The sequence below is a fragment of the Clupea harengus genome, chromosome 3, assembly GCF_900700415.2.
Source record: "Clupea harengus chromosome 3, Ch_v2.0.2, whole genome shotgun sequence".
Lineage (NCBI taxonomy): Eukaryota > Metazoa > Chordata > Actinopteri > Clupeiformes > Clupeidae > Clupea > Clupea harengus.
This window is the reverse complement of record NC_045154.1, coordinates 9,123,621-9,151,224: the sequence shown is the minus strand read 5'-3', so window position 1 is coordinate 9,151,224 and position 27,604 is coordinate 9,123,621. Positions and strand designations below refer to the sequence as shown.

The 27,604-nt window shown below is 44.3% G+C and overlaps 2 protein-coding genes across 2 annotated transcripts; both read right to left on the bottom strand.

Moving 5' to 3' along the window:
• Window positions 1–2,339: 2,339 nt before the first annotated feature.
• Window positions 2,340–8,334, bottom strand: LOC105905565 (annexin A2). Its single transcript, XM_012833577.2, has 13 exons — window positions 8,215–8,334; window positions 7,044–7,103; window positions 6,813–6,906; window positions 5,837–5,931; window positions 5,535–5,648; window positions 5,049–5,139; window positions 4,806–4,885; window positions 4,654–4,713; window positions 4,288–4,381; window positions 4,027–4,122; window positions 3,709–3,767; window positions 3,337–3,459; window positions 2,340–2,875 (listed from the first exon to the last, which is right to left on the bottom strand). The coding sequence occupies exons 1-13, from the start codon at window positions 8,317–8,319 to the stop codon at window positions 2,816–2,818; spliced, it is 1,131 nt and encodes a 376-aa protein (XP_012689031.2). The 5' UTR covers window positions 8,320–8,334; the 3' UTR covers window positions 2,340–2,815.
• Window positions 8,335–10,180: 1,846 nt separating this feature from the next.
• Window positions 10,181–26,699, bottom strand: ice2 (interactor of little elongator complex ELL subunit 2). The gene is made up of 15 exons (XM_031562077.2): window positions 26,585–26,699; window positions 25,654–25,758; window positions 25,149–25,470; window positions 24,885–25,004; window positions 24,538–24,672; window positions 24,322–24,438; window positions 23,689–23,845; window positions 22,992–23,167; window positions 21,572–22,472; window positions 20,675–20,844; window positions 19,176–19,305; window positions 16,056–16,140; window positions 14,822–14,872; window positions 13,350–13,605; window positions 10,181–11,157 (listed from the first exon to the last, which is right to left on the bottom strand). Exons 1-15 carry the CDS (start codon window positions 26,596–26,598, stop codon window positions 11,041–11,043), a joined length of 2,856 nt encoding a protein of 951 aa, XP_031417937.1. The 5' UTR covers window positions 26,599–26,699; the 3' UTR covers window positions 10,181–11,040.
• Between the last annotated feature and the right edge of the window lie 905 nt (window positions 26,700–27,604).

The following is a 27,604-nucleotide window of genomic DNA, read 5'->3' as shown; positions in this document are numbered from 1 at the left end:
CTTCTGGATCTGTAGCTCCAGCTCCAGCACAGGGGAGTCGCTCCATGGACTAACTTGGCTCCCCTGTCCACCGATATGGCTGCTCACAGTGGACTAAATCTGACCGAGATTAGGGCCGCCACCCCCCCCGCCCCCCTTCTCTTCCGCGTCATCTTATTTATGAGCCTCCATGCCCCGTCCACCCTGTTGTGTCATTACATTAATTAATCCAAGTTCATCAGTGATCCATACTTTCAGCTGATTGAGTCACTCTTCTCTCCAATTGGTTGAATTGAATTGGAAGTCGCAAATCCCTCTCCTCACCCCGGTGTGATGAAGTGGTATTAGTGGTCTTATTTGGATATCCTTGACCGTTTGGCATTTTAAAAACGCCAATCACTCACTCTCCGGGTCCCTCCTGTTTACGGCACGTTTCCTGCTCCCCCCCCCCCCCCCCTCGCCGGTGCCACCGTCGCTGACATTCATGCGGTTGCCGACCCATCGGGGTGATTAAGTGCTGGCGTTTGCGGTGGCAAATTGCATCATTTCAATTGAGGAGAGAGTTCCCCTTGGGTTTGGTGGAGGTCCCCATGGGCTCGCCTTGAGCAGAACAGCATGTTGTACATCCACATAAAAAGGAAAAATATGGGAGGTACTCTTCTCTTTATGACGCAGAGATTAATGTGTCACCGCACCTAGGCATAAATCTCAACCCTGCTTTGCAAAATACTGTTTTACCCTCCTTTACGCTATATTTTATCTTTTATTGGCAATAAACATAAAACATCACAAAGGGGTAATGTTCTCATCAATATTATTACAAAATGATAATAAATTTGAAGGCTTATAAACTTTTGAGGGATTTCCTCCCAGGCAACCGTGAAGAGGTGCAGTGCATCTGAGGGCTGATTTGAAACTGTTGTATATGTGTGTGTGTGTGTGTGTGTGTGTGTGTGTGTGTGTGTGTGTGTGTGCGTGTGTGTGTGCGTGTGCGTGTGCGTGAGCGCGCGCGTGCGTGCGTGTTTGTGTGTGCATGTGTGTGTGTGACCAGCGGTGATGTATGTATTTGGAATAAAAATAGTCATAGCACTCCCAGCACGACCTCCAGTGTTTGGAGGTAAGATGAAGAAAGTACAACAGTGAGCAGTGAGTTGCCTAACTGCTGCTTACTATTCAGATTCTCTCAGACTGGCTTCAGTCCCCTGGCATTGCATTGACTGCAGTCTCTCACTTGTTTTGAAACTCTGACACTGTTGTGACACTAGGACTTCTAAATGAGAGAGGGATGAGAGAGAACAGATGGAGAAAGAGGGGTGAGAGTGATCAGGGTCGTGTCAGTAAAACACTCTCAGGTGGCACCGGTGTCTCCCTTCTCTCTCTCTTCTTCCTCCGTTGTGTCGTTTTCTCTCTGCGAGAAGAAGTGGGCCTTTTGGGGATGATTCTGTGAGCTCCTGCACACTGAGAACTGCATTGTCAACGATTTGGCGGATTCCTCTTCCTGAGAGACCACAAACTAAACAGCACAAGTACACAGTATAGAAAAGCCTGTTTCTAGTATGCAAATGATCCTTGCTGGAGGTTAAATTAACATTTTTAATTAAAAAATTAGCACCAAACAAACACAGCAAAACACACTAATGATTAAAACATCTAAATAAAGCCTCTCCACTGGAGATAGGTGGCAACATAAGGGGGGAAACTTCCTTATTGTTGTTTTTTTGTGGTTTCCTCCATAAAAGATAATTTAACAGGCTGTTCAGAATGAGTGCTTATTGGCACAAAAATATGCAGTTGAGCTGCACAATTATAATATAGTGTGAATAACACTGTCTTGGACTTGCTTTACTAGAATCAGCTATATTTATTGAAACAAAGAGGCATGATTTTGAACTATCACTGGAATTAATATAAATATTAGTATTCACTTTAATTACTCTCTGTGTAAAGCAAAGTTTATTATTTTGTAAGAACACAAATGTTACTTGAAAGGAATCTGCTACTGCTATGGTGTAAACAAGGGAAAGTAATACTTTAATATTGTTGAGGGGAAAATAATAAGAAACTGTTTTTTTTTTATTACTCCCTTAATTAGGGGATAAGGTTTGATCAAATATTTCGCTGTGTGAAGGGAGGAAAAAAAATTGGGAAGATCAGTGCAGTCACAGCAGGCAGCTGGGCTATCGCCATGAGCGGCAAACAGTGAAACTGCGCCCGTGATGCTCTTGCGTCCTCTAGTGGTCCTTAGTACCCCATACAGTTACATTTAGCATACTACTTCCCCAGTATTACTATAAAGTCATTGCTTGACACCCTGAAGGTTACTATGTGCAGTAGGGAACAAATCTTACAACACGCTGACAGAATATTTAACATAGTTTATTTTCAAAACAAAAGCACATTAAAAAAAGAGAAAACAAATGATAACAATCGTCAACTTGGTATTTCCGATGCCATGTTGAGTGATTGACATTTCTCACCAGTCACCAGGGAAATTGTGTGCAGGATCATTCCATCCAGTCTCCTTATTTGATACTACCAAACTGTTAATGATGAACGGTATGGATTTGATCATCCTAATTTTGCCAGTTTGCCGTAGATTATGTTATGGTTGTGCATCCTCCTAGATTTGGCGTATTTCAAAGCATGTATTTTGTATACTTAAAGAGAAGAGTTTAGAGATGGATGGTAGAAACTGGGGGTAGAAACATGACCCCAGAAAACTGCTGGAGGTGGGATACCAAGGCCCGCGTTTATGTCTTCTTCTGTGGTGCCCTCACCATAGACTCGAGACCACCACACAAGATAGGCTGCTGGGATACTGGAGGACCGCTCCACTCTAGTCATCTCCTCCACACAAACTCAGCATGGCCGTCTGGTAGTCACCCTTAGTGTGTTCCTGGAGGGGGGCAGTGAGAGTAGGTTAGCTCATACAGCTGCCGCAGATGGCAGCTTAACACAAACACCGATGGCATAAAGATGCATTAACAACATAAGCAAACAAGTATATATGATAGTGTGATAAAGAGTGAGAGGATTAATAGTAAATCATATACTATTTAACTATGAATATTATTTAACTCTATTTTGGTTTTGACTGAAGTAAGGTTTTGATATAATGGTGTCAAGTGGTAACAAGATTATGTTATTAGTAAACCTGTATTGTGGTATGTATTCTGTTCTTCATTCACATTAGATCTACACTGATAGCGTTTTTATTTATCCTTTACAACTGGAACCCAACTCACTAAAGCTAGGTCTCTATACACAGTACGAGGACTTGGCTAACGCACAGACTAGCTGACTGATTAACAGCTTTATTAATAGATGTACTCTTTCAATGACTGAGAGGCCACTTACAGTGATGGTCTGGTACAGAGACTTGCCGTGCTGCCTCTTGAACTCGGTGCGGATCTTCATGAGGTCAACTTCGCACCTGGAGACCATGATCCTGGTCACGACTTTGTCCTTGGCCGATTTGCCCTGAGACGAGTTAAGGAGAGGAAGAGGAAGGAGTGTGAAAAAGAGCGAGAAACGGCTTCATGAACAACTATTGCGCTGCATGATGCAACTGCAGTGTAAGCCATCTGCACCGTAAGCAGCAATATTATTCAAAGAGGGGGAACTGTGCTTTTATGTTGGTTCTCTCAAACTTGGGATAAAAAAGAATAAAGTTTCATGGAGCGGAAAAGGGCTAAGTTTGTTCTTAAAAAGTGCACAGAGTTGACTTACCTTCATGGCTTCGCTAAGTCTGTTGGCAAAGTACAGCTGTTTGTTTTCGAAGCACTGGACTGGGGAAGACATTGAGAAGGCATTAGGATGTACCTTCCACAAGAGGTGTTCAGTACTTCTACGTGAATCAAATGTATCCATGCAACCTTAAAGCATCTCTCATTGTCAAGAAAGCTAAGGGTCTCAAACATACTGAAGGATTATATTATAACACAATCACCCATTGTCTCAATGCTATTATACATTTCTGTTTTCTCTTAAAGGAGTACATTAAGAGGGCTTAGAGTTGGTCTCTTCTCAGCTAAACTGCAGACCTACCCAGAGTGAGGAAGGACTTCTCCAGGTCTCCCTTCACCTCCTTTCTGATGCTCTCCTGCATGTCATACGGGCTGTAGCTCCTGTACCTGTCAAACACTGTCACACACACACACACACACACACACACATACATTAGAGAGTGCTATCAGATATGATGACTCAGATGAACAACTCTGCTTAACAGAATTCAAATTTGTCAGCCCAAAAAGGCATTTTCTAGATTCCACAAAGTAGTGAATGCTTTCAGCTGACGTGTGCTACCTTTCTGCAGGTGAGGGACACTCCTCTCAGACATGATGGAGATCCAGGTCTTCACATCAGTGCCTTTCCTCTTCACTCCAGCCTCATAGAGAGCCTGCAAATAACAACCCCGGAATTCAATGAATGTAGATCTCACTATATAGAGAGAGTTTCTGCACTGCAGTGTAGTGAGTGTACTAAAGTAAGTAAAGTAACATGCATATGTGGTATTTAATTATTACACTCTAAAGTATATCTTACATAATTACATAATGTTAGCGTGGACATGTTTAATTGTCTTAAGTTGATTATATTGGTGTTCGTTAATAGCATGTTGGCTGAGCATGGGGCAAAATGAAACAGACATGGCGCTGATATTTCACTTACTCTGGCGTCTTCGTCGATCTTCTCGTAGTCTACCACATTGCTTGGCTCGTCCCTCTTGGTCTGTTTGGAAATAGAGCAGATGCCTTTACACAGGTCTAAACAGCAGGTCATCATGTCCGCTTGAAGAAAGAGACAAGTCTGACGTCTCCTACCTCCACTAGGGCCAGCAGGAGAGCCTTGAACTCCCCCGACGTGTCTCCAGCCACGTCCTTCTCCAGGTCCTTCTTGAAAACTGTGGAGGTTTGATTATTATTATTTTGATTGTTATTATTGTCAAAAAATCATTGTTTGTCTGACAACTTTCATACACTGACAGATTTGCGCCATGTTGTGGATGTGTATTGTGTGCTGAGAATTGCGTAATCATTGAGGACCGTATGAATCCACAGCCTTACGCTCTTTGTAGACTTTCTTGATCTCCATCAGCTCTGTGCTGCTACGGGAGCAGACGAGCTCAATCAGCGTCTCCTCATCAGTTCCCAGGCCCTGTCAGGAGACATTAAAATCCCATCATTCACACTCTCTCACATGGCGGCCATGCAGCGAACAGTGACAGTGATCATGTTCTATCATCATCTACAATGACTGGGAAGGAACAGACATGTCACACATGGACCTGAATTACTAATCAGATATCCATGTACACCCAGAGTCACTCAAAGTACAGTGACGGCACATGATAAAAGCTAAATTAATCCAGATATCATACGCTATTAGTTCTGTGCTTACATCCTAACTGATTGACAGACTTACAAAGTCCATGCCACAGCTTATCTACGGGAGCTTCTCTGTCTTTATATTTACAGATAAAAATTCCAGGTAGTGTCCAGAGCTGTAAATGGGTCATGTGGTTGTTGATTGGGGTTGTTGTAACTGCTTACCTTAATGGATCCTTTGATCTCAGAGGCGTCATACTGCGTTGTGCTCTTCATCAGACCCAGGACCACTGCCTCCAGAGAACCAGACAGCGCCCCCTTCAGGGCAGTGATCATATCCTGCACACACACACACATACAGACATCATGCAAAGGTAAGGACGTCTAAGAGAGGCAGCTTGCAAAGACGATGGTGCGGGTTTCATCATAGGACTCTAAGGGACTATTAAAACATGCTTAGCAATGCAAAAAAGATTCATATTAAGGGAGAGGGTGATTCAAATTCAGTTTCCGCCATCTCACTGTACCTTCTTGGCCCTCTTTTCATAAGCGAAGGCAATCTCTCGCCTTTGGTTGTATGTGCGTCGGGTGAGGATGTCTGTGATGGTCTGCTCGTCCACCCCTGAGACACAGAACAAACAGTTTGATGTCTAAAGTACGATATCTAAAAAGACTGGCATTAGATTGCTCCAGGACCCTGTCTTCATTGACAAAATACATTATATGCATAAAATACATACGTATAAATGATTACTATTATTGTTATTATTATTATATGGATTGTTTTAAAATTAAATTAGTATTTTATATTGATACTTTTCTTGTGTGTAATGTTTTTCTAATGTTTTGTAATCCGCTTTGGACAAAAGCGTCTGCTAAATACCTGAACCATAACCATATGCATTTAGGACTGCACTTTTATTTTGAATGACTACATCATTGCAGCTTTGATTTATGTCCTGCAAGTGAAAGATCTTAAGTAATTCAAGTGTGTTTCATCATATATTTCAAACAGCTTTGAAAAAGCACATCAGAACATGATCAAATCAATTCACGAGGCTTGAGGCTTCACTAAGTCGGCCATGTTTGGTGTGCACAGATGCACAGTACGTGACCACAGCCGGGGCCCTAACCAGTGGAATATTCCAGCAACAGCAGCAGCAGAGAGGGAGGATGGAAGCCAGTCATTAAGGCGTGGGCCCAGGCAGCATTCCCAATGTGGTCTGACAGCTTCCAGACAGGAAAAGTGACTCACTTGTACCAGCGCTATGAAATCAGCCCAGTGAAAACTTTACTCCGACAAGCATTCAACTCCGCATAGGATACACCCGGCTATTAAAAAATCCACCCCCAAAGCCTAAATTTCATCCTGAGGAACTGACTTTTTTTTTTGTTTTACTTCCAGCTGAAAAGTGCTTGAAGAAGGTCAGCCTTGCTGGTTGGCTTCGTTGGTTCTTTGAGCAGCTATCGGATGTGCTGAGTGGTCAGTACTTTTCTTCTTACCCTTTGTTTTGATAGCGGTCTCAATTCTGGCAGCATCCTTGTCAGGGTCGAAGTCACAAGCAGGGACCACAGTGGGGTAGGTCGGCTCAGCAGCCTGCATGTGCAGAGAATAGACAGTCAGCTTTGAGTTTTTCTGAAGTATGTTATTTCAGAAATGTTTTTCTTTTTTTTCTTTTTCATTTGAATACAATTACAGGATGTAGCTAAATACAGAGACACATTGGTACTTACCCCAACGTTCAGGGTGAGCTGTCCCAGGAATTCAGATACCAAGGCCATGTTGTTAAGTTTCTGAAAGACAGGGGAAGGTGGCAGAGAGATAAGTTCACTACCAAGACATAACCACTTTTCACATTTCTTCAGTCTGAAGTGGCAATGTATCATGCACCGCTCCGCTAGGTCCCATGATGCCTCACTCACCGCCTGTTATGCAATTAGGTTTAAGGAAGCAAAGGTCCCGTTAATTCTGTGAGGGGGTGGTAGAGGGCCTCGTACGAGCTCCTTGAGGCAGTGTGTGTGCTAGGCAACCATGAATTGACATTGTCTAACAACAGTTTGGGATTCCATGAGTCACATGTCATGTGTCTGCACTCTTGAAAATTCACAAGAGTAAAACTAGACTTTAAAAGGAGAATGTGTAGCATTCGTTTTTGAAAAATAAATAAATAAATCACTCAAGTTACTTAAATCCCCGTTTCTTTCAGACACATTCTTTCCCCCCTACTGGAAAAGATGAGTAATCGTTTAGATGAAGACATGCAACATGCTGAAATACGCTACACAGCTCTATGTACAGTTCTTAACCTGACTGTGATTCAAAGCAGGTAAATGGACTAAATCTTTCAGGAGTGATTGCATCACACAGTGACCTGGCAGTGACACATGCGAAGCAAATCTTAAGTACACACATTTATCAGACTATCGCTAAGGGTGATCCACAGGCGCAGACACACCCAGGGAGAGAAGAGAGAAAAAAGACTTCTGGGAACTTTTTAGAAGCATGTGAGAGAGCAACTCCTTTGTATGACTTGAGTGCGCTCACGCCTAAGGGCAGAGTTTTTCCATTTCCTCTCTTCTCTCTTTTTTCTTTTTTTTTTACAGAGAACAAATTCTTAAAATTTAAAACTTTTCAAAAAGACTTTTAAGGGGTAATGTGCTTGCTGAAAGTGGATTTGCGAATCCGCAGAAGAGAGTTTAATCCACCCAATAACCACACTGTAAACCCAGCCTCAGGAAAAAAAATGATACTGCAACATTTCACAGTCATGTGCAATCTTGTGGTTCTCCCAAACACACACACACTTACATACCAAACTTTTCTGTCAGCACTTAGAGCTACAGAGTAGAGAAGAGTTCCAAAGGACAGAAGTAAGAAGTGTTAGCATGTGAGTTTGGGGCTTACCTGAGTGTGGAGTGTGTGGAGAGAGTAGAAAGCACGTCCAGCAGTGAGGAGAGCGATGGGTGTGGTGATTAAATAGCAGAGGAGGACCCTGCCGGCCACGACCATCGAGGGACAGCACCGCCTCTCAGGGACACACCCATGTGCCTCCCACTCACACAGAACACACACACACACACACACACACACACACACTCACACAGAACACACACACACACACACACACACACTCACACAGAACACACACACACACACACACACACACACACACACTCACACAGAACACACACACACTCACACACTCACACAGAACACACACACACACACACACACACACACACACAAACCCCACCCTCTCATTCATTCCAAATTCAAACTTACAGCCTCTGGATCTCTGGATGGATTTCATTTGCACCAACTTTAATTCTTCACACAAACTTTCAGCTTCTGAACACATTCAAGGAATGGATACCCTCAAAGTTGTTTTGAATTCGGGATAGGATTTAAAGGTTTCAAGATGCATAATGACACTTTTCAAACTTCAGGAACAATGGCATGGACCTTCCAGTAAACTAATTGATCTCTGATTTTCCTTTGTATCGATACCTGGGTGAGAGGGGGAAAGGTAACGCCCTGTGCAACCTTACTGATTAGCAGTTTAGATAGAGGGCGCGGCTTCCGTCGCCAAAACATTAGCATCCGATAACCATGGGTTGTGTGCTGATATGCTTTACAAGGCTGTTGTACATTTACAAACATCCACCTTTCTTGTAACTCCTTCAGTCCGCATTACTGTGGTGTTTGAGACGGCATATGAAACTAGCACTGCCTATAGTACTCAAGGGTGGAAGGGGGCGGGCTTAGATGATGATGAGGCCTTGAACTAGACACAGTCTCTCAAATGATTGATTTTTAATCTGTGACACAAATCTATGGTAACAATTTATTCTGACGGCCCATGGTGGACAGCTATAGTGGCTATACAATACTGTGGTGAGAGCCCAGAAGAATGGAGGCGGACACAAAGATCTCAGGTTTAAAGGCAAGCCCCGTGCTCCATACACCACACGACCCCAGGAAATATTGCTTTATTAGTGCAACTCTCGTGCATCATACACCGCATGACCCCAGGAGTGCCAGAGAACACACAGAGGGTCTTATACTCTAACACAACACAGAAGGCAGACTGTCTTATACTCTAACACAACACAGAAGGCAATGGTGGACCTTATTTATCAAACAGGACATTTATGGTCAATAGGGATGTCATATTTTCATATGTTGCACCCCTCTCATGTGGAGTCCCACAAGGTTCAATACTTGGCATTCTGTTCTTACTTTGGGTCTGAAATCGAACTTAGTCTTTATGTATTGCCTTTCGGCCAGATATTCAGAAACATGGGATCTCCTGTCACTGCTACGCTGATGATACACACATATATCTCCCTCTTAATTCTGGTCAAAACCATTTACAACCTTTTTGACTGCCTTGACATTTAACTCTGGTGTGTAATCAAGTGAGCTTTTTCACACTTAATAAAACGGAAGTTATTATTTTAGGTTCCTCTGACATCAGTAGTGTGCTTGGTCCACCGTACCCTAAGCCTGTAGTAAAGAATCTTGGGGTGTTTTTTGACTCCAATTTAAAATGTAATAGGAAGTTAAGTTCAGTTAGTGCTTCATTTTACCAGCTGAAAACAATTGTGAAGGTGAATCCCAAAAAGATTGTGAGAAGGTGGTCCTTGCTTTTATATCTTACAGACTGGACTACTGCTGTGCACTATACTCAGGGATACGCCAAGCATCACTTCATAAGTTACAAGTGGTAAGAAATGTAGCAGCTAGACTTTTAACTAAAACCAAGAAGTTTGACCACATTACACCAGTTTTAGCTAGATTTGAGGTTGATTTTAAGATCATACTTTATTTTAAGTCTGTGAATGGACTGGCTCCAGCCTACATTTCTAATCTTCTGACCCCTTACTTTCCATGAAGGACTTTAAGGTCCTCCGAGGAGCTTTAACTGGTCTTATCTTGGTTTAATTCTAAATCAAAGGGTGGTTAAGCTATTACTGTGATGGGTTCAAAATGATGTCATAGTCTCGTTTTTATGTTAGATCTGCTGCCTGCTTGGACACTAGACACAAGTAGAATTTGAACACTGACTTTTTATCTGGGTGATGCATTGTTTTAGCTGCACTTAGTTCAGTCTGAGGTTAAGGTTTTATATGTCCATATAGTCACTCTGGGGTCTTTTCTCTAAAATCCTCCCATCAACATAGAAATGTTCATGAAGTATGGGAATAGTTAGTAGCTCTGTAAGTATTTGGTCCACCCTTTTTTTAAACAGCTAACAGATTTGATTTACTCAAATTCCAGGATGATTCATGATTGTCTCAGGAGGGACCCTAATGTAATCAATCAATGCTAGAATCTTCTCTGATCCCGCAGATTTGAGGCAGAGACTGGTGGTAGCATGTCTGCACACTGAGGGGATTTCACAGGCTATCTTTTTTTGTTTGTGGTCCCTCATCAGTTTGAAGAAAAGAGGAGTCATTTGGGTCCAGATTGCTAATCACACAGCAAATCAAATCCAATTTTACTGAGCTTAGTGGTGAGATGAAAACATACTTTATTATTACTGACATCTGTATCAAAATACAATACATGTAGCCTGTTTTTTTTCTCCAAATATATAAATTAAAAATATACTTTTTTGTACTCAATGCATCTGTTTATACAGTATATTACAAGTGCCTATTTTAAGTGCAAGGGATGAGATAGTGGAGTAGACAGTGACTCGGACATCCTCCCGTTGACCATCTTTATTCACATCTTCTTCTTCTGCTGCTGCTGCTGCTTGAGCTGCTTTTTCGCCTTTTTGTTCTTATTTTTCTTCTGGGCCTTGGATAGCTTTTGGGAGGGTTGCCTGTGGTCAGCCGGCCCCTAAAGAGTAACAACACAAAAACAGCACGATGGTGGGTGGCTGAGTATGGAGTATGGAGTCATTTATGATGACGAGGCCTGCACTGCTTCTGCAAGACCACACCAACCGCGATAACCTGGAGCAAACACGTTTTGGGAGAAAAGATTATTAATGTTCTGCTTGACTGTTCCAAGTTTCTACTGAAATCTCAAAACAGGTTTGTGTGTAAGATGTCCCAAGGTGTTCCATCCAGAGCCTGCTGAGTAGAATCGGAGTTCATCCACAAAACATTTTTGTCTCACTGAAAGTACATGCCTATTAGACAGCAAGGCTTTCAGATGTTCCTGCTCTGTGTATCAGTCTTGTGAGGGAACATTCAGTACATCTCTTCAAGAATAGAACCCTTTCTGGCTGCGTGAAGCCATGCATGACTTCCCTGTCAGTATTGTGAGAACTCAAAGGAGATGGCAGTGAGGGGAACAGTGAGGGGAACAGTGAGGGGAACAGTGAGGGGAGCAGTGCGGAGAGCAGCTGATTCCCAGGTGCTGTGTCAGATCCGATCAACAGACAGCTGCTTAACGGGATTGTTGCTAGGCGGTTCTAAGCTTTAAGAGAGTCCCCATTAAACATGTAGAACTCTGTAGAGGTGTAGGTGTGTGAGCACATTAGTGAGTGAAGTGAATTAATTAGTGAGTTAGTGTGTCACCGAAGATGCGATTAAGTAAGTAAGTATGTATGTGTGTGTGTGTGGGGGGGGGGGGGGGGGGGGGGGGGCTAGTGGGTGGCTGACCCGCCACCAGCGACAGCTAAAAAACAGTCGAGCTGCAGAACAATGGAGGGTTGGGTGTGTTGTTTGTCAGCTGTCCTGAAGGCAAGCTGCAGCAGAGACCCTGAAAGTGTCTCAGACTGTCAAGTGACGTGAAAAATGTTCTGGATTCCTGCCTGCACACACCCATGGACTTCACTCAGGGGCAGTGGCTATCACACAGTGAGTGCCTCAGTCCTCAGTCCTCAGCCCACACTCTCTGCATACCTGAAACTTCACCACAGACACTGTTCAAACACAGCTTACCTCACCTACCTAGGCAAAGGCTTTTAAACCACTTACCCAAATAAGTGAAAATATGAGATGTTAAATCTACAAGGGGAAAGTGTGGCTACAAATAAGCCCATGTGGTTCACATGGCACACCAGTGGTGAGGTCATAGGTTTAGTTGCCAGAAGGCCCTGGGGTGATAACATGAACAACACGTCATGCAGTTAAGAGTTTTCAATGCAACTGTCTGATGAGCATTAAAATGGAGATGACAAATCAATCCTACAATAACAGAGGAAGTATGGAGAGAAATAACCTCTAATCCTTTCACGTCATCCCCCCGGTCACACACACAAAAAAAAACACTGAGTTGCCGCTGACGACTCATGAGTAAAGACTACTACGTTTGCCCCTGACTAACCCTCATTGTGCTGCTGGTCCTCACACAGCCGGAGTGAAACCCAACAGCAGCAGGTGGGCTCCTGCTCCACTTCTTCTCATTGGGTTCACTCTGTTAGTGCTGGACGGCTTTGATGAGGAAAGGCTGTAATCAGAACAGGGAGGCTCCCTGTGTGTGTAAATACGTGTGTGAATATGTGTGTGTGTGTGTGTAAATATGTGTGTGTGTGTGTGTGTGTGTAGGTATGGGAAGAACGAAAATTGGGGAGTAAGAGCACACAAGTGTGTATGTGTGGGTGTATGGGGAGTGAGTTGAATGCTTAGGTTACAGGTGAGTGACAGTGTGTGTACGTGGAAAAGGTGTGTCTCACACATTCTAACCTTTAGACAGGCAACTCTGTTTCGACATTCCTTAATGGCTGGCAACCTAACAAACACTTGATGATGTCACACTGGGTTTGTTTTAAATATGAAATGCTGTGCTACTGAGAATTTATGGGCTCACGTGTTGAGAAATGCCAAAGATGAATGCAACTGGTTTAGTTTGCAAACAGGATTTCAGACCGGCAGTCAAATGTTCTAAAATAGGTAAGGACTCCTTGTTAAGCCTGTAGATCCATGTCAAAGACATTACATCAGGCTCAGCTTCAGCTTAGAGTCTGAATTTAAGGTTGTTTTTGCTATATATTGTCTTCGGTTTGGGACCTGTGTGTGTGTGTGAGTGTGTGTGAGTGTGTGTGTGTTTGTAGAAATGGGTGAGTGGCCAGGGCGTCGTACCTGCTGTGGCTTCGTGGGGTTTTGCGGGGGGAACGTGCACGGCACCCTACGGTGCTGCTTGTGGAAGGGCAGCAGGTGGTTGGGGTCCACGGGGACCCAGGGGACAGCGTCATGGGTCCTGGCGGGGGGAGGCTGGCCGTAGGATGACTGCAGGTCGTAGGTGTGGCGTCCGGCAGCCATCTTGTCACAGGCCTTCAGTATGGTGAAATAGGGCATGCGGGATTTGTGGCTCATCAGGTATCTCCCCTCTGGCAGTCTACAGTGGTGGTAACAGGGAAATTCCACATAAATATTCAATTGAAGTCAAATCCATCATCCACTGTGTTACAATGTTACATTGTATCGCTTCATTGTATTTAGACACTTGTACTCAAGACACTACTTGCATTTGCACTATAGAACACAAGAGGTATTCAGTTATTGCAAATAACATCAGGGTTAATATAAGCTTAATAAGCTGTTTTGAAGTTCATCATAGTGGTGATGGTATTTGCAATGACACACGATCTTGAGTCACCTATTGGTGGAAAGCGTTTCAACCAAGCCAACTTCCCCCAAGTCCATGCTCTATGATACAGAGTCACATGTGAAGAGGATAAACACATTAAAGAACTGAAGAAGCAAATGGAACCTAATGAACCGGAAGAGCAAGAAGCGTCCCCCAGGTGATGAATTCAAAACCTCAAGGGCTGTACACGCTGACGTGTTTTGACTGTACAGTGGTTTGGTTCACTTTTTAACAACCCAGCTAACAGTAATGTAAGGAGTTTTCCCATCCCACAGATGTGATGTTGTACGCTGCTTGTAGGACGAGGTTTTGGACTGACACACACACACACACACACACACACACACACACACACACACACACACACACACACACTGTGTGGGGTTCTTCAGTGCAGGAAGGGATATATCAGCATTGACATGTAATAGACTGTTCTCTCTCCATGCAGTTGCATAAGGTTTCTAATGCTGCTGCTGCTGCTGGAGTGGCTGCTTGTTCATGAGAGAGAGAGGAATGTCATGCAGCGCAGTCTTGTGAAAGAGGGGTGACAGATGGGTGACGCATTCTGAGCGCAAGGGCAGCAGGCGATTGTGAAAGCGGCATCTTTGACACAACCACTGCCTGGATGCCTGTTCTGGCATGGAGAGCTTGTCTTTTTTTCCCCACTGATTCCAGACACCCCCACCCACAACACACATGTACTCACACCCAGAGAAGGGGGGGGGGGGGGGGAGATAAGTCACACCCAGCCTACAGCAGGTGAGCGACACAAAGGTTGTCATGCACTCCAGTCAACGAAGCTTGTCTCCAGGCAACGAGATAGAAAGGTCACTCAGGAATTCCCCAAGACGTATGTCAGTTACAACATCTCAAACATGTGCCAGTAGTGCTCTGAAACTAGTGTCAGCAGTATGCTTCTGTGGAGAAAAAAGAAAAGAAAAAAGAGAGAAAAGAAGAAACTCACCCAGTGACCTTTTTCAGGACATGGTGGAGGATGTTGAGGGATCGGGCGGGGCTGATATAGATCACACACAAACACATATCAACGTCAGAACATCAATGCTATTAATACTTTCAGAGCAGAAAGCCTTGCAAATATTACCTCAAATTACATCCCTATTAAAGATAAAGGCCGTGATTCTGGCGAGAGGTTGTTGATATTTGAGCTCGATAGCCAATCAAATCACACCTCTCTCTTGCATGCTCCTGAAGCAATGTATTGATTGGCTGGAATAGTGTATAGCTCTGGTAGCTACATTGTTTGTTTCCCATTTACAAAGTCTTTTTAGAGCGCACACACAGAACAGACAGCTTGCGTGGTGAAACCACTACAGATGATCCAGAACGCGGCGGCGCGTCTGGTGTTCAACCAACCGAAAAGGGCACACGTCACCCCGCTACTCATTGAGCTCCACTGGCTGCCAGTAGCTGCTCGCATTAAGTTCAAGTCACTTATGCTTGCCTACAGAGTGCTTACTGGTTCTGCTCCCACCTACCTAAATGCTCTTGTAAGGGCAAATGTTACACCCAAGACGCTGCGCTCGTCTAGTGAGCGTCGTTTGGCACTGCCGTCCGTGCAAGCACGGCAATCCAGACTATTTTCATTTGTAGTTCCACGTTGGTGGAACGAACTGCCTAGTACTACCAGAGCAGGGGCGTCCCTCTCTACCTTCAAGAAGCTTTTGAAGACCCAACTCTTCAGAGAGCTCCTCCCCTCCTAACTGGCACCTGACTAGCGCTTAACTTGCACTTCAGCAGTTACATTCCTGCACTTTTTTTTTCCTTTTTTCTAGGTCGTTGTTTTTCTAATTCTCATGTAAAGTAGTATTTATTGTTACACCATGCTCCCTTGTACGTCGCTTTGGACAAAAGCGTCTGCTAAATGACTAAATGTAAATGTAAATGTAGAGGAGCATGAAGAGCAATTCACGGAATCTGATAAAAATTGGATTAGAATCACGGACCCTACCTTTAATTACTAGAAAAAGATGAATTAACCAGCCATTTCAGGATGACTTAACCACGGCAATTGATAAGTGAAGTCATATGCAGACAATGGGACACCAGATAACTCTGGTGTTGGTTTGGGCAGGGAGTGTATGGCTGGCTGTTGTCATGTGTTATGTGAATAACAAACACAAGCGGGACTAGCACATTAGCGAGGTCATGGGAGGACATCCAGCTCAAGGGACACTCACTGGAAGTCACAGGAAATACTCTGCATCCAATCAGGCGGCAAATCCTGCAGCTCCACCAGTTTCGATGTGTGGGCATTGATACGGGCTAGACAAACACACAGGAGAGACAAGGAGAGAGGGAGAGAGGGAGGGACAGAGAGGAGAGATTAACATAAACAGTAATTATGGGAGATTAAGTCTGTCCCTGCATGCTCTTTTCTGAATGTACTCCCTCAGAAATACTTGTAAAAAAATGAAAAATAATAATGATAAAAATGTTGTCCCGAGTTATTCAAGCATTCCCTAGGCATGAAACAGTAAAACATGTATGGGCAGACCCTATGGAACAGAGCTGAGGCCTTCCTCAAACAACCCCTCCTCCACCACCACCCCCCCCACTAGCCACACCATAATCTGATGAGCCAACCACCACCGCTCTGGGCCTGTCACTGCCTGCACTGTGCCTGTGATCGCATCATCGGGCTGACATGACGCAGCTGTACTTTCATCATCTTCATCATCTTGATCACTCATCACCATGCCCCGCCCAGCAGCTTTGCCTCACACCAGAGGGCATATCCTGGGCTTCTTAACTACCTCACTGTTCCAGAGACTCAGAGGTGTCACATGTACAAACTGTTGATAGTGCATCATGTATTGGCCTTTCTACATGATATGCTGCTTTTAAGAATCAGGAACACACTGTAAGTGTAGTCCTAATTCTGTAGGTCTGGTAGGTCTGTGGGAGCAAACCTAAGGTCCTAAGACGGATCAATTCTCATGACAACCAGAGTAACAGGGATAGATGACGCTAAATATGCTAACGTTTTACTACACATGTACCCTGCATGTATTGTAACATTGCATGCAGCTTATATTAAAAACTATTTTGGGTGGGAGATGCCCTGAGAGGCAGCCCAGTGCTAACAACAACAGGCACAGGAGGCTGTTACTCAGTGCAGTGGAATGATGAGGGCTAAAATAGAGGGAGGGAGGGAAGTCTACGTGTTTCCTGGAACACACTGCAGCTGCCGGGCCCCTCCAGTGGAGACACTGCGCTCTGGCCGCATGCCTATCTACAGAACCAGGCCATGGTCTCGGCCCAGTCGCCCGCCCACAGGGAGCCAGGATATGGAGGATACGGTCAGTGTCTGCTCTCATTGGCTGCCATTAGGTTGGGCACAGTTGCAGAGGGTAACTACTCTATTCTATTACTCTAAAAATCACTTGAGTAAAAAGATGACTTTCACCTCACTGAGCTCTTAACAAACACACCACCAGAATAGGGAACAGAGAGGAACACAATCACTTTTCCATCTTAGAATATGCATCTTATCCATTAAGGTATTCAAAGTTTTCTTTCCTGAAAGGAGTCATGACTTTGACAGACTTAACAGGTGGAACGTGCTCAACTTGCTGAGTAATTCCTCTGGGCTGCCAGAATGTCAGGTGAGACTTGTTATTATATTCTGTGGCCGTAGCATTTCAGATTTTCTTGTCACACACAGGAAGCTGTCCATGATTTGTAGCTTTGTTTGTCAATCAACAAGGCCCTCTCTGTTACATCTGGCAGCTCGAGCTTCTGTCTAAAGTCTGCCAGGGTAGCACACAATGTGGACCAGACATAGTGTCAAGAGTACAAGTCTGGCGTTTGAGATTAGCCTGCCACAAGTCAACCCCTTCAGACAAAAGGCACAACATGGAGGCTTTCAGAAGAACAAAAGAAGCCAACCAGGCCATGTCGACTGATGCCAAAACATGCAGTGGGGCACAGAGAACACCGGTTCCTGCCAAACAGGCCGAGATGTGGGCAGGGCCTGGTGGGCACGGCACCAAGAAAAAGAGACGGATTCCATCACAAAATCCACACATCGTCTGAGAAACGACAAGAGCAGGCAAGGACGGAATTCTTTCAGTAATCGACTCAAGCATGAGAAGCATTCGCAGAACATTGTGTGCTACACCCTCACCTGGTGCAAAGTCCCCGCCGGAGAACACGGGCCAGAACCACTCCCGCATGAGTCTGATAGGGGGGGGGGGATATCTCTGTGAGGAGCGTGCAAACTGATCCCAGAGCAGCAGGAACACAGGTCCTGGTGTCCCTATCAGCAGACATCCTCGCAGCCAGCTATCATATCTGCTGAGGCGTTGTGCAACTGGGTTGGGCCTGGTGTACTCATAAAACAAAGGGAGGGGTTCTCTCTCTCCTACTGGAGATCTGTCGACATAAATCACTGCGCTAGAAAACTCTGATAAATACACAGGGAGAAAGACTTATTTTCACTGAGCAGCTCCTAAAGATGCAGTCTCTGTTTTCAGGGAAACGCTAAACGCTAAACAAAAGCGTTCATGCCTGCTCGTTGCCATGACAATTCCAGAGACAAACACCAGCTCAGGCCAGTGAGTCATGAGTGAGATATTCCTCGGGTTGTGGGAGGTGGAGTGTGTGTGTGTGTGTGTGTGTGTGAGGGAGTGAGAGGAGGAAAAGGAGACTCCCTCCACCCTCTGCTTCTGAACTGAGAGCACTAATAGAAGGCCTGTTGGAATGCCTTTATCAACAGCAAGAACGCAAACTGACCGCCAGATCAAGATGCCTATATATGGAAACAGTGAAAAATATTTTTAAAAAAAACTGGTATGATGACTAGGGAAGGTCAAACCCCTCTTTATGCCGTGCTCATGTCGTCTGCCTCTAATTATGTGTCTAGGCTTCTGCTGAGGCGCATCTACACAGGCGTCAGCACTGCTGAGAGAGCCAGCAGCTGATGGATGACGTCAACAACGGGTCACAGTGAATGGGACACAAATCTGACTCTGGGTCAGTGTGTGAGACTGTGTTTGTGTGTCTGTGTGCATGCGGGTGTGTGAGAGAGAGAGAGCGAGCGAGAGAGAGAGAAAGAGAGAGAGAGAGTGAGAGCGAGAGAGAAGGAGTGTGAGAGAGAGAGAGACCTATGTATGACACAGTGCTGGGGTTGAGGAGAGAGAGAGAGATAGAGAGAGAGAGAGAGAGAGGGACAGAGAGAGACTGCTTACCTATGTATGACACAGTGCTGGGGTTGAGGAGAGAGAGAGAGAGAGAGAGAGAGAGAGAGAGAGAGGGACAGAGAGAGAGGGACAGAGAGAGAGAGAGAGACTGCTTACCTATGTATGACACAGTGCTGGGGTTGAGGAGAGTGTCGGCCCACAGTCGGCAGGCCTCGCTGCTGGTCACACACTCCGCCCCGTAACTCAGCTGATACTCCAGCTTGGGCAAAACACATATGGGCACAACCTGTCCAGACACACAGTACAGATAATAATGATCATTATACACACACCATAGCAGGTCCACACACACAGACAGACAGACAGACACACACACACACACACACACACACACAGACACAGCATATCAGAAAAGCAGTTTGACTGCCTGATGAAAACCACACAGTCAGATGATGACATCACACAATCACATCCCATAATCTCTTTGACGGAGATGCTGTAGTGGTCCTGTGTTTAGGTAGAACACAGAGAGAGTGATCCCTGCTTAAACACACAGCGGCCCCATAACAGGATCTGGGTCAAACTGAAGGATATGAAAGGACCTATTTACACACAACACCCTCCTGGCCGGTATTCCTGGTTTAGTCAACTCAGAGTAAGTAAACCTCCTAATAGAAGAGCCCGATGGCTCTCTTCTCCTAGCACAACAAAGCCATAGGGCTCTTGTTTTAGGAGGTTTACCACTTACTGACTTGTCACTAAACCTTAACCTTAGAATACTCCCTTGTGGCCTTGTAGGGCCACAGACACAATCTACATATACCTATGGGAAATAATGGACACATGGGGTACTACTTGATGGAGATAATTTCCAAACACTGTTAATGACTTAAGAATATAATAAAGTGTGTAACTTAGATTATTAGGTGCCACTTAGTCTGCATTTGTACAAGAGCATGTTTAGACCAGAGGTGATAAGCTTCTTCCGACCTTGTGCAAAACTTCCATCCTTCCCTCGGACGTCAGAGATCCACCACGTGGTCATCCCTGCTGAACGCTAAACTTCTGTCTATATAAACCTTGTGCGATGTGTTTATCAGGGCTCACTTGAAAGGGAAGCCCTGATAAACAATCGCACAAGGTTTATATAGACAGAAGTTTACATGCTCTTGTAGAAATGCAGACTAAGTGGCACCTAAAAATCTAAGTTACACACACGCAGAAACACAGAAAAGCCATGTTCCTGCTTACATAAGTACATGATTCATATAAGATAATTAATAATACAAGGCACTTGATTATTATATTCTTAAGTCATTAACAGGGTTTGGAAATTATTTCCATCACTACTCATGGATGATGCAAAATTATGGAGCAAGGAATACAAGACATATCAATCATATTGCATGTGAAGCAATGTAGAACACATTCCATTCAGCCATGAACAAATTTCATTACCAGAGAATGTTTCACTTTTTGTGGATTTGTGGGGACAATCATTCTGGAAAATGTAATGTCGCTGCCACAAAAGTGACCGTTCCAATCCTTATTCTGCCTCTGACCCAGGGACAGGCTAGATGGAAACATGTAACCCTATGGTGACTCCTGTAGAGTCTTTCTCTATGCATGTGGTGTACAACAGGCTTTGGTCTTACACAGAAGGAGCCCGAGGGGCTGGTCCTGGCGTGGGACAGCGAGATGGAGGATCGGACCAACAGCAGCAGGTCGTGGAGGCTGTACAGCTTATAGAGCAGGTTCCCCTCCTGTGGAGCCTCAAAGTCCACCTCATCCTCTACAGTACTCTGTAGATCCTCACGAAGCAGACCTGCATGCATGCACACACACACACACACACACACACACACACACACACACACACACACACACACACACACACACACACACACACACACACACACACACACACACACACACACACACACACACACACACACGCACACATGCACACACACACACCAGTACAAAATGCAACACACACATATTAATTTCAGTGAGTATGTGTGAATGTGTGTGTACTTTCCGTCTCCTAAAAGAAATGCCCTGCATCAGAAATGCCCATCAGAGCTACCCCTGCTGTCAGCCAGTTCTATCAGTACGGTGGCCTGCAAGTTACACCGCCACCCTCCTACACACATTAAACCTAGATGTATACAGAGCACACATAGGAATACAACACCTTCCTGCAAGCACCTGACTAATACTATAAATTAGGCATGCTACAATGTAATGTTTTCATTGGAAAAGTAAAAGGCAAACTCACACCATGGTCTATCATAGTAATGGTAATTTGCTACAATGGATACACTCATGCAAATGGGACTGAACAGGATTCTGCAACATTTGTGCAACACAGATGATATGATTACAATTACAATATAGCCTAAGGACAGCTGCATAATGATAAAAGACACTGAATTTAAAAGGACTGAATTCATTAAATTGAAACAAGAAAAAAAAAAAGATTGGAATATTCTCTACGCCTAGGCATATCTGCCTCCTGCTGGTCAAAGCATGGAAGTGCAGGTACTTACATTTCTGCTGGGTGTTGAGATGCAGAGTGAGTGTAGGGCCAGTGTTGGTAACACCATCCTCTCTTTCCTTGCCCTCCAGGAAGGAGGTGACGGAGGACTTCACCAGGCTGTGGCAGGAGGGCTCTGTTAGGCCTGCAGCTGGCCTGGACTCCGCAGGCCTGGGCGTTTCCTGGGTCCTGGAGCTCGGGCTGTGTTTGAGCATGGCGCTCTGCATGCGGAGGATCTGCCCAAGCTGGTCACACCCCCCCTCCAGCCGGGGCATCTTGCCCGCTCTCCTGTTCCCTGCCCGGGCTTGGAGTGAGAGGGGGGTGCTTGGCTGGGGGGCCGTGTGGGCAGGTTGGGTGACTTTATTGGGCGGAGGGTGGGTGAGTTTCTTGTCTGCTGCACTGTGTGGTTGAGGGGAAGACATATCGGCGATGTAGAGTATGGATTCGTCTGAGTCTGCGGAGGCCTCTGAGGCGGTGCGGGTTCGTTTGGCTGGGGTGGCGAACTCCTCGCTTTCCTTTTCCTGTCCTGTTACGCTCGCATGGACCGGTCCCTGCTCTGTGCTGGCGTCCCCGTCCTCCTCCGCGGAGTCGTCCTCGATGTCTGTCCACGACGAGTCCCCGTCCTCCTCGTGGCTGTTAGAGCCAGATTCAAGTGCATCTTCTTTAGCTGGGCCCTCTCCCTTTGAACTCACTGTGTTGGTGTTGAGTGCCTGAGGTGCGTTTGGAGGCTCTGGGACTTCGGGAGCCATTTTGGCCACACTGGGTTTCCCGAGGAGCTCCGCTTTCTGTGCAGCGCCCTGGCTGGTCTTTTTCTTGATCGGAAGAGACTCTCCGAAAGACTCCAGCTCGGTGAAATCCACTTCAAAATCCAGGCCTGGGCTCCCTGTTGCCACGGGCCTCCTCAGCTGGCCCTCCTGGAGTACAAACAAACAAATAAGCTGGGAGACTGAACTAAATTGAGACATTCGCTTTTTTCACGCGTCTATATCACACCTATATTACCTTCCCAGCAATGGAATTTCATGTAGGTAGGTAGGTAGTGCTATTTAGGTAGAGAAGTAATGGTAATTTAGTAACTATATATAAAACTATAGGCCTTTAGAAAAACTCAAATCAACACCATTGCTTTCTGTACATTGACACAATGTAGAGATATTATCTGATTTCCAGCACTGTGATTAAGTGATTGAGCTTGAGTGACTGAGGCATCTAGTATACACTAGTATACTTTGAGGCACCTGATTAAGTGATTGAGCTTGAGTGACTGAGGCATCTAGTATACACTAGTATACTTTGAGGCACCCAAATGCACTTCCCAAGTTGTGCAAAGGAAAACATTTGGAACTATACCAGGGCCTTAAGACTCTGCATGGAAAGTCTGTCTCTCTCATACACACACAAGCACACACAAACACGCACACAAAATGTCCCACCTTGGGTTGAGGCTGCTTTTCTGGGCTGCGTTGGCCTGTCATGAGGAAGAACACGGGTTTGGGGTCCTTCTTGTTAAATGCCAGTTTCATGCTCTCCTCATGAAAGAGATGATTCTTCTCTCTCATAGTTAACTCCTTCTTCAGCAGAGGAGGGTCTATATACACTGTCTTTTTGCCTGCAACAGAGGACACATCAGTGCCTCATCACTTCACATTAGGTCAGTACAAATTGTCATGTAGCACCCCAAAATAATAACATAGGACTCTACAGAGGAAAAAATTAAAATGAATTAATTCTATTTAATTTACGTCATAATCCAGTGACTACAAAGCCATGTAATCACCGACACTTGATGTCTTACTTAAACTACGAAAATATATGACTTCACTGTGCTATCAATGAAAGAAAAATTTAAAAACAACCCCCCCCCCCCCACCTAAAAAAATCCCAATTAATTTCATTTTTTTTTTTAAATGTTACATAAGTCTCAGGTAAATGAAAATTCATCCAATGTAATTTGTAACAATAATGTGGCCATGTGATTGTCTGCACTGCTGGCCTGTGGTGAAATCGACAGTATGCCATCATGTCAGAAGACAGTCACATATAAAAAAAGATGACTTCTTTTGTAGATCATCACACAAACACTGAGTGAGATGAGGCTGTAAGACAGAATGATCTTCATCTGTTGTCTACCTGTCAGAGAGTTCACCTTGACCCACACCGGCAGCTCCCAGTCCTCACTGAACTCCGAGCCCTGGTCCAGGATCTGCAGCAGGGCCTCTTTGGTGAGACACACGTCGGGCTCGTACTTACTGCTCAGCCTCTCTGCTGCATCATCGCTGCTGATGACCTGTGGTAAAGATACGACAAGGGCTCATCAGACACACGACCACCATTAACAGGTGCTGGGCGCAAGAACTTTAAACAAAACTGCCTTAACTAACAGACAGGATGCGTTCCAGCTGACCATGTATGTGGACCCCTGAAGTTATATAATGTATGTAAAAGATGACTTAATTTGTAGAGTATCATACAAAATGGACTGATGCACATCTCCTTCTCATATTTATGATTTTTTTTTTTTTTAAAGCAGTTATTCTAAATTTGCCTACTTCATACTTGGGTTTGCACTTTTGTTTTTTATTGGGAGTTAGCTTAAACATTCCATTTCCAATTCAAAATGCATGACAAGCTAGAGCATTAAAATAAAGCAAAGACTCTTTGCACCCTCTAGTGGTTTCTAAAAGTAACAACAACAAATGCTGTACAATTACATGTCTGTACGCAAAGCAGATAACTTACTGCAGACATTCAAGTACATTATACCTTGTGTGCCTCACTTGCTCTCTTAGATGGAGGGTTTGCTGAGTTCACACAGTCATAATCAACCGAGAGCTGAGTATCTTTAGTCAATATCCTCGGGGCCCCAACATCAATGTCTCCCTGAGGAAAAAAACCCCCCAAAGAATTATATCAGTCAAGTGCCTGGATAACTGTCTGCAATATAGGTGTCTACACAATAGCAATGCCTTTATACCATACCACTGCAAGAAGTTGTTTCTCCAAATTTAATGACAGATTTGGCATATATACAGTCCCCAGAAGGCTGGTAGTTTCTTGAAGGAGATAAAGCTGGGGATAGGTCCTTATGTGGTCAGAAAAGGCTTTCAGATACTCCTGCAAGAGAAGGAAGTAAGTACCAGAGGAGAGGGAAAGAGATAAGTGTTTGAAATGACCCACTGCTTCCTGACCGCGTCCTCACCATAGGACAGGCAGAGACAAATAAAACATTAACTTTCACATGAACGAGAAATAGATCTATGACGAGAGAGATTCATTTCAGACAACAGTGTACAGTCACTGAAACGTGTACAGGAAGACTATCCCACCTCACAATATTGAGCTGCACCCTGGGAAATGTAGTTGTAATCCTCCGCACAGGTTCTGGAGACATCCTGCAGGTATTTCATGAACTCAGTCACCTCCTGCCTAATTCGCTGCACTACATACTTCAGACAAACAGAGGCAGAAACCAGGAAAATAGCAGAAGATTACCCAGGGGATTTAAAGAGTGAAAAAGGAGTTGAATGAATACACTTTAGCACAAGTACACATACAATGCGTATGATGAAGGAGACTACTATGGCAGGTACCTGTGGGGGAATTTGAGATCTGTTCAGTAAACAGTGCATATATTTGTTATGCTCCTGTTTGCTAATGGCGCTGAAACAAGGATAGGGCAGCCTAGGCTCAGGGAACGTCAGCTTTGAGACAACAGCCTTCACACCCAAGCCTCCTCCTGACGCTTCCTTGGGAGCGGTTTCTTTGACTTGTATCTCAGTAGGGTTTTCATCTGAATCATGGTCACTGTCAACCCCTGGAGTATCTTCACCGACACCAGGCTTTGGTGGATCAGGAGGCAAGTGCTCTCGATTTTTTCCCACCGTTTCCTGTGATTCTGCTTTGACCTGGGGACTTGACAGATAACAGAAAATATTTTGTTTTGCACCTTGCTCAATCCATTCCGTCATCGCATAACGGTAGATGTTAGCCATGAACTAAACAGTATTTAGTACTTTACAGTATACAGTAACTATACAGTATTTAGTACTATAACAGAGTAGACATTGCTTCAATAATGAAAGAAAATAAAAGTACCTGTGGTGAAGTAATCCCCATAGTTCTTTAATATTGGGTGCAAGAGAGAATTTGTCATAAACATCACGAGTGAAGAGAACACTGCTGGTATCAGGGGAATCATTCCTTTAGTAGAAAGATGGTGCATGGAGTGAGAGAGAGAGAAAGTACAGACTCAGTGAACACAGCCAGGCCATAGTGGTGGGTAGGCACATACAAACCTGGCTGCCCAAGGAAAACAGACTGTGCCCCCACTGCAAACAAGGAACAGTAAAGACAGCGCTACACTTCCTGACACAGTGAACAAAATATGAAGATATTACGCAAAACTATTTTAAAAAGATTGGCGAAGTCATCCCCGATTTCCTGCTGGCGAGCAGTGAGGAGAGGCTTTCATACCTGATTGGAGAAAATGAGAAATGCCTCATCCTCGCTGCACAATATGTGATTTCCTGCCATAAACGGAGGGACAGCCCATAAATTAATTAAATGCACGTATGTTCATGTTTGTTGTTGTTGTTAATATACTACTTCCTCGATGATGATTATCATTCCCCCTTTCCCCTTCGGATGTATCTTGTAAATACATTGATGTATTGTGTATATAACCACATATTATACACCCAATCCAAATGCTTTGGCAATACTGTACAACGTTCTGGTCATGCCAATAAAGCTTATTTGAATTGAATTGAGAGAGAGAGAGGACATTCAACTCGACTACTCACACACCTCGGACACCGTATAAGGTTCCCGAACTCAAATTACTGCAATAAATACTTTAATGACAACGATAATGAAACATGAGTACTCAAACACTACTACAGTATACTATTAGCTAGCAAATGTTAGCTCGGAAACTTGCTCACAACATAAGACATATTGTTTAATATTTGCGTTATTATCAAAATGTCTGCTTTACTAGGTGGAAAATAACACTAAGTTGTCTCACCATGTCAGCTCCATGTGTACATTGACATGAGTATATCCAGTCCAATAAAAATCAGTACGACACAGTCCAATGTTGATGCTGTTGTCATGCTTAACGTACTGGTGTAACGCAATGTACTTGCCGACTGGAACTCAACTGGTAGCTAAAAATGGTTCCGTGGCTTCATTAGCAGTTTACTGCTGGGCCATATATAGTCCCATGACTATGTTCTGGATTAGACCAACAAATGTGTATATCCGTGGTTTGCTGGTAAGGTCTTATTTTGCAGGACAGAACTATAAGTAATTAAAGTATTTACGTTTTTACGCCCAGTGTATAACATTTGCAGCGTGTTATTCGTCTGATGGCAAGCTAATTATAAATCAAGCCAACTGAAAGAAAACAATTTACCGAAAGAAGTGCACACCACAAGTGAATTACCGTTAGTGTAATTAACAGCGAAGCACGACGGCATTTTAACTGGTAAAGGACAGAATATCTACTCCAAAAACATTGGAATAAACGCAATCTCACATAGTCAAATTTCAAAGTCAAAGGCAAATTTATTTATAAAGCACATTTAAAAACAACTCACGTTGAACAAAGTGCTGTACAATTAAATCACAATCAAATATCAAATCAAATAGAAAAACAGAAGCAAAGCACTCAACTAAGCATCTATATACACAGAAAGCAAATATACAAATTATCAACTTAGATCGGGAGGATCCAAATGCTCAAGAATAAAAGTGGGTTTTGAGCCTGGACTTGAAGGAGTCAATAGGGGGATGCTGTTCCACAGTCTAGGGGCTGCAACAGCAAAAGCGCGGTGACCCCAGGATTTAAGCTTTGATTGGGGGACTGCCAGGAGCCCTAAGTTATACGACCTGAGGGGCCTGGTGGTGGAATAAGGGGTTAAGAGGTCTGCAATATAGGAAGGGGCCTGCCCATTCAGGGCTTTAAAAACAAACAGGAGCACCTTAAAATCAACCCTGAACCGCACTGGAAGCCACTGGAGAGAGGTCAGGATAGGGCTAATAT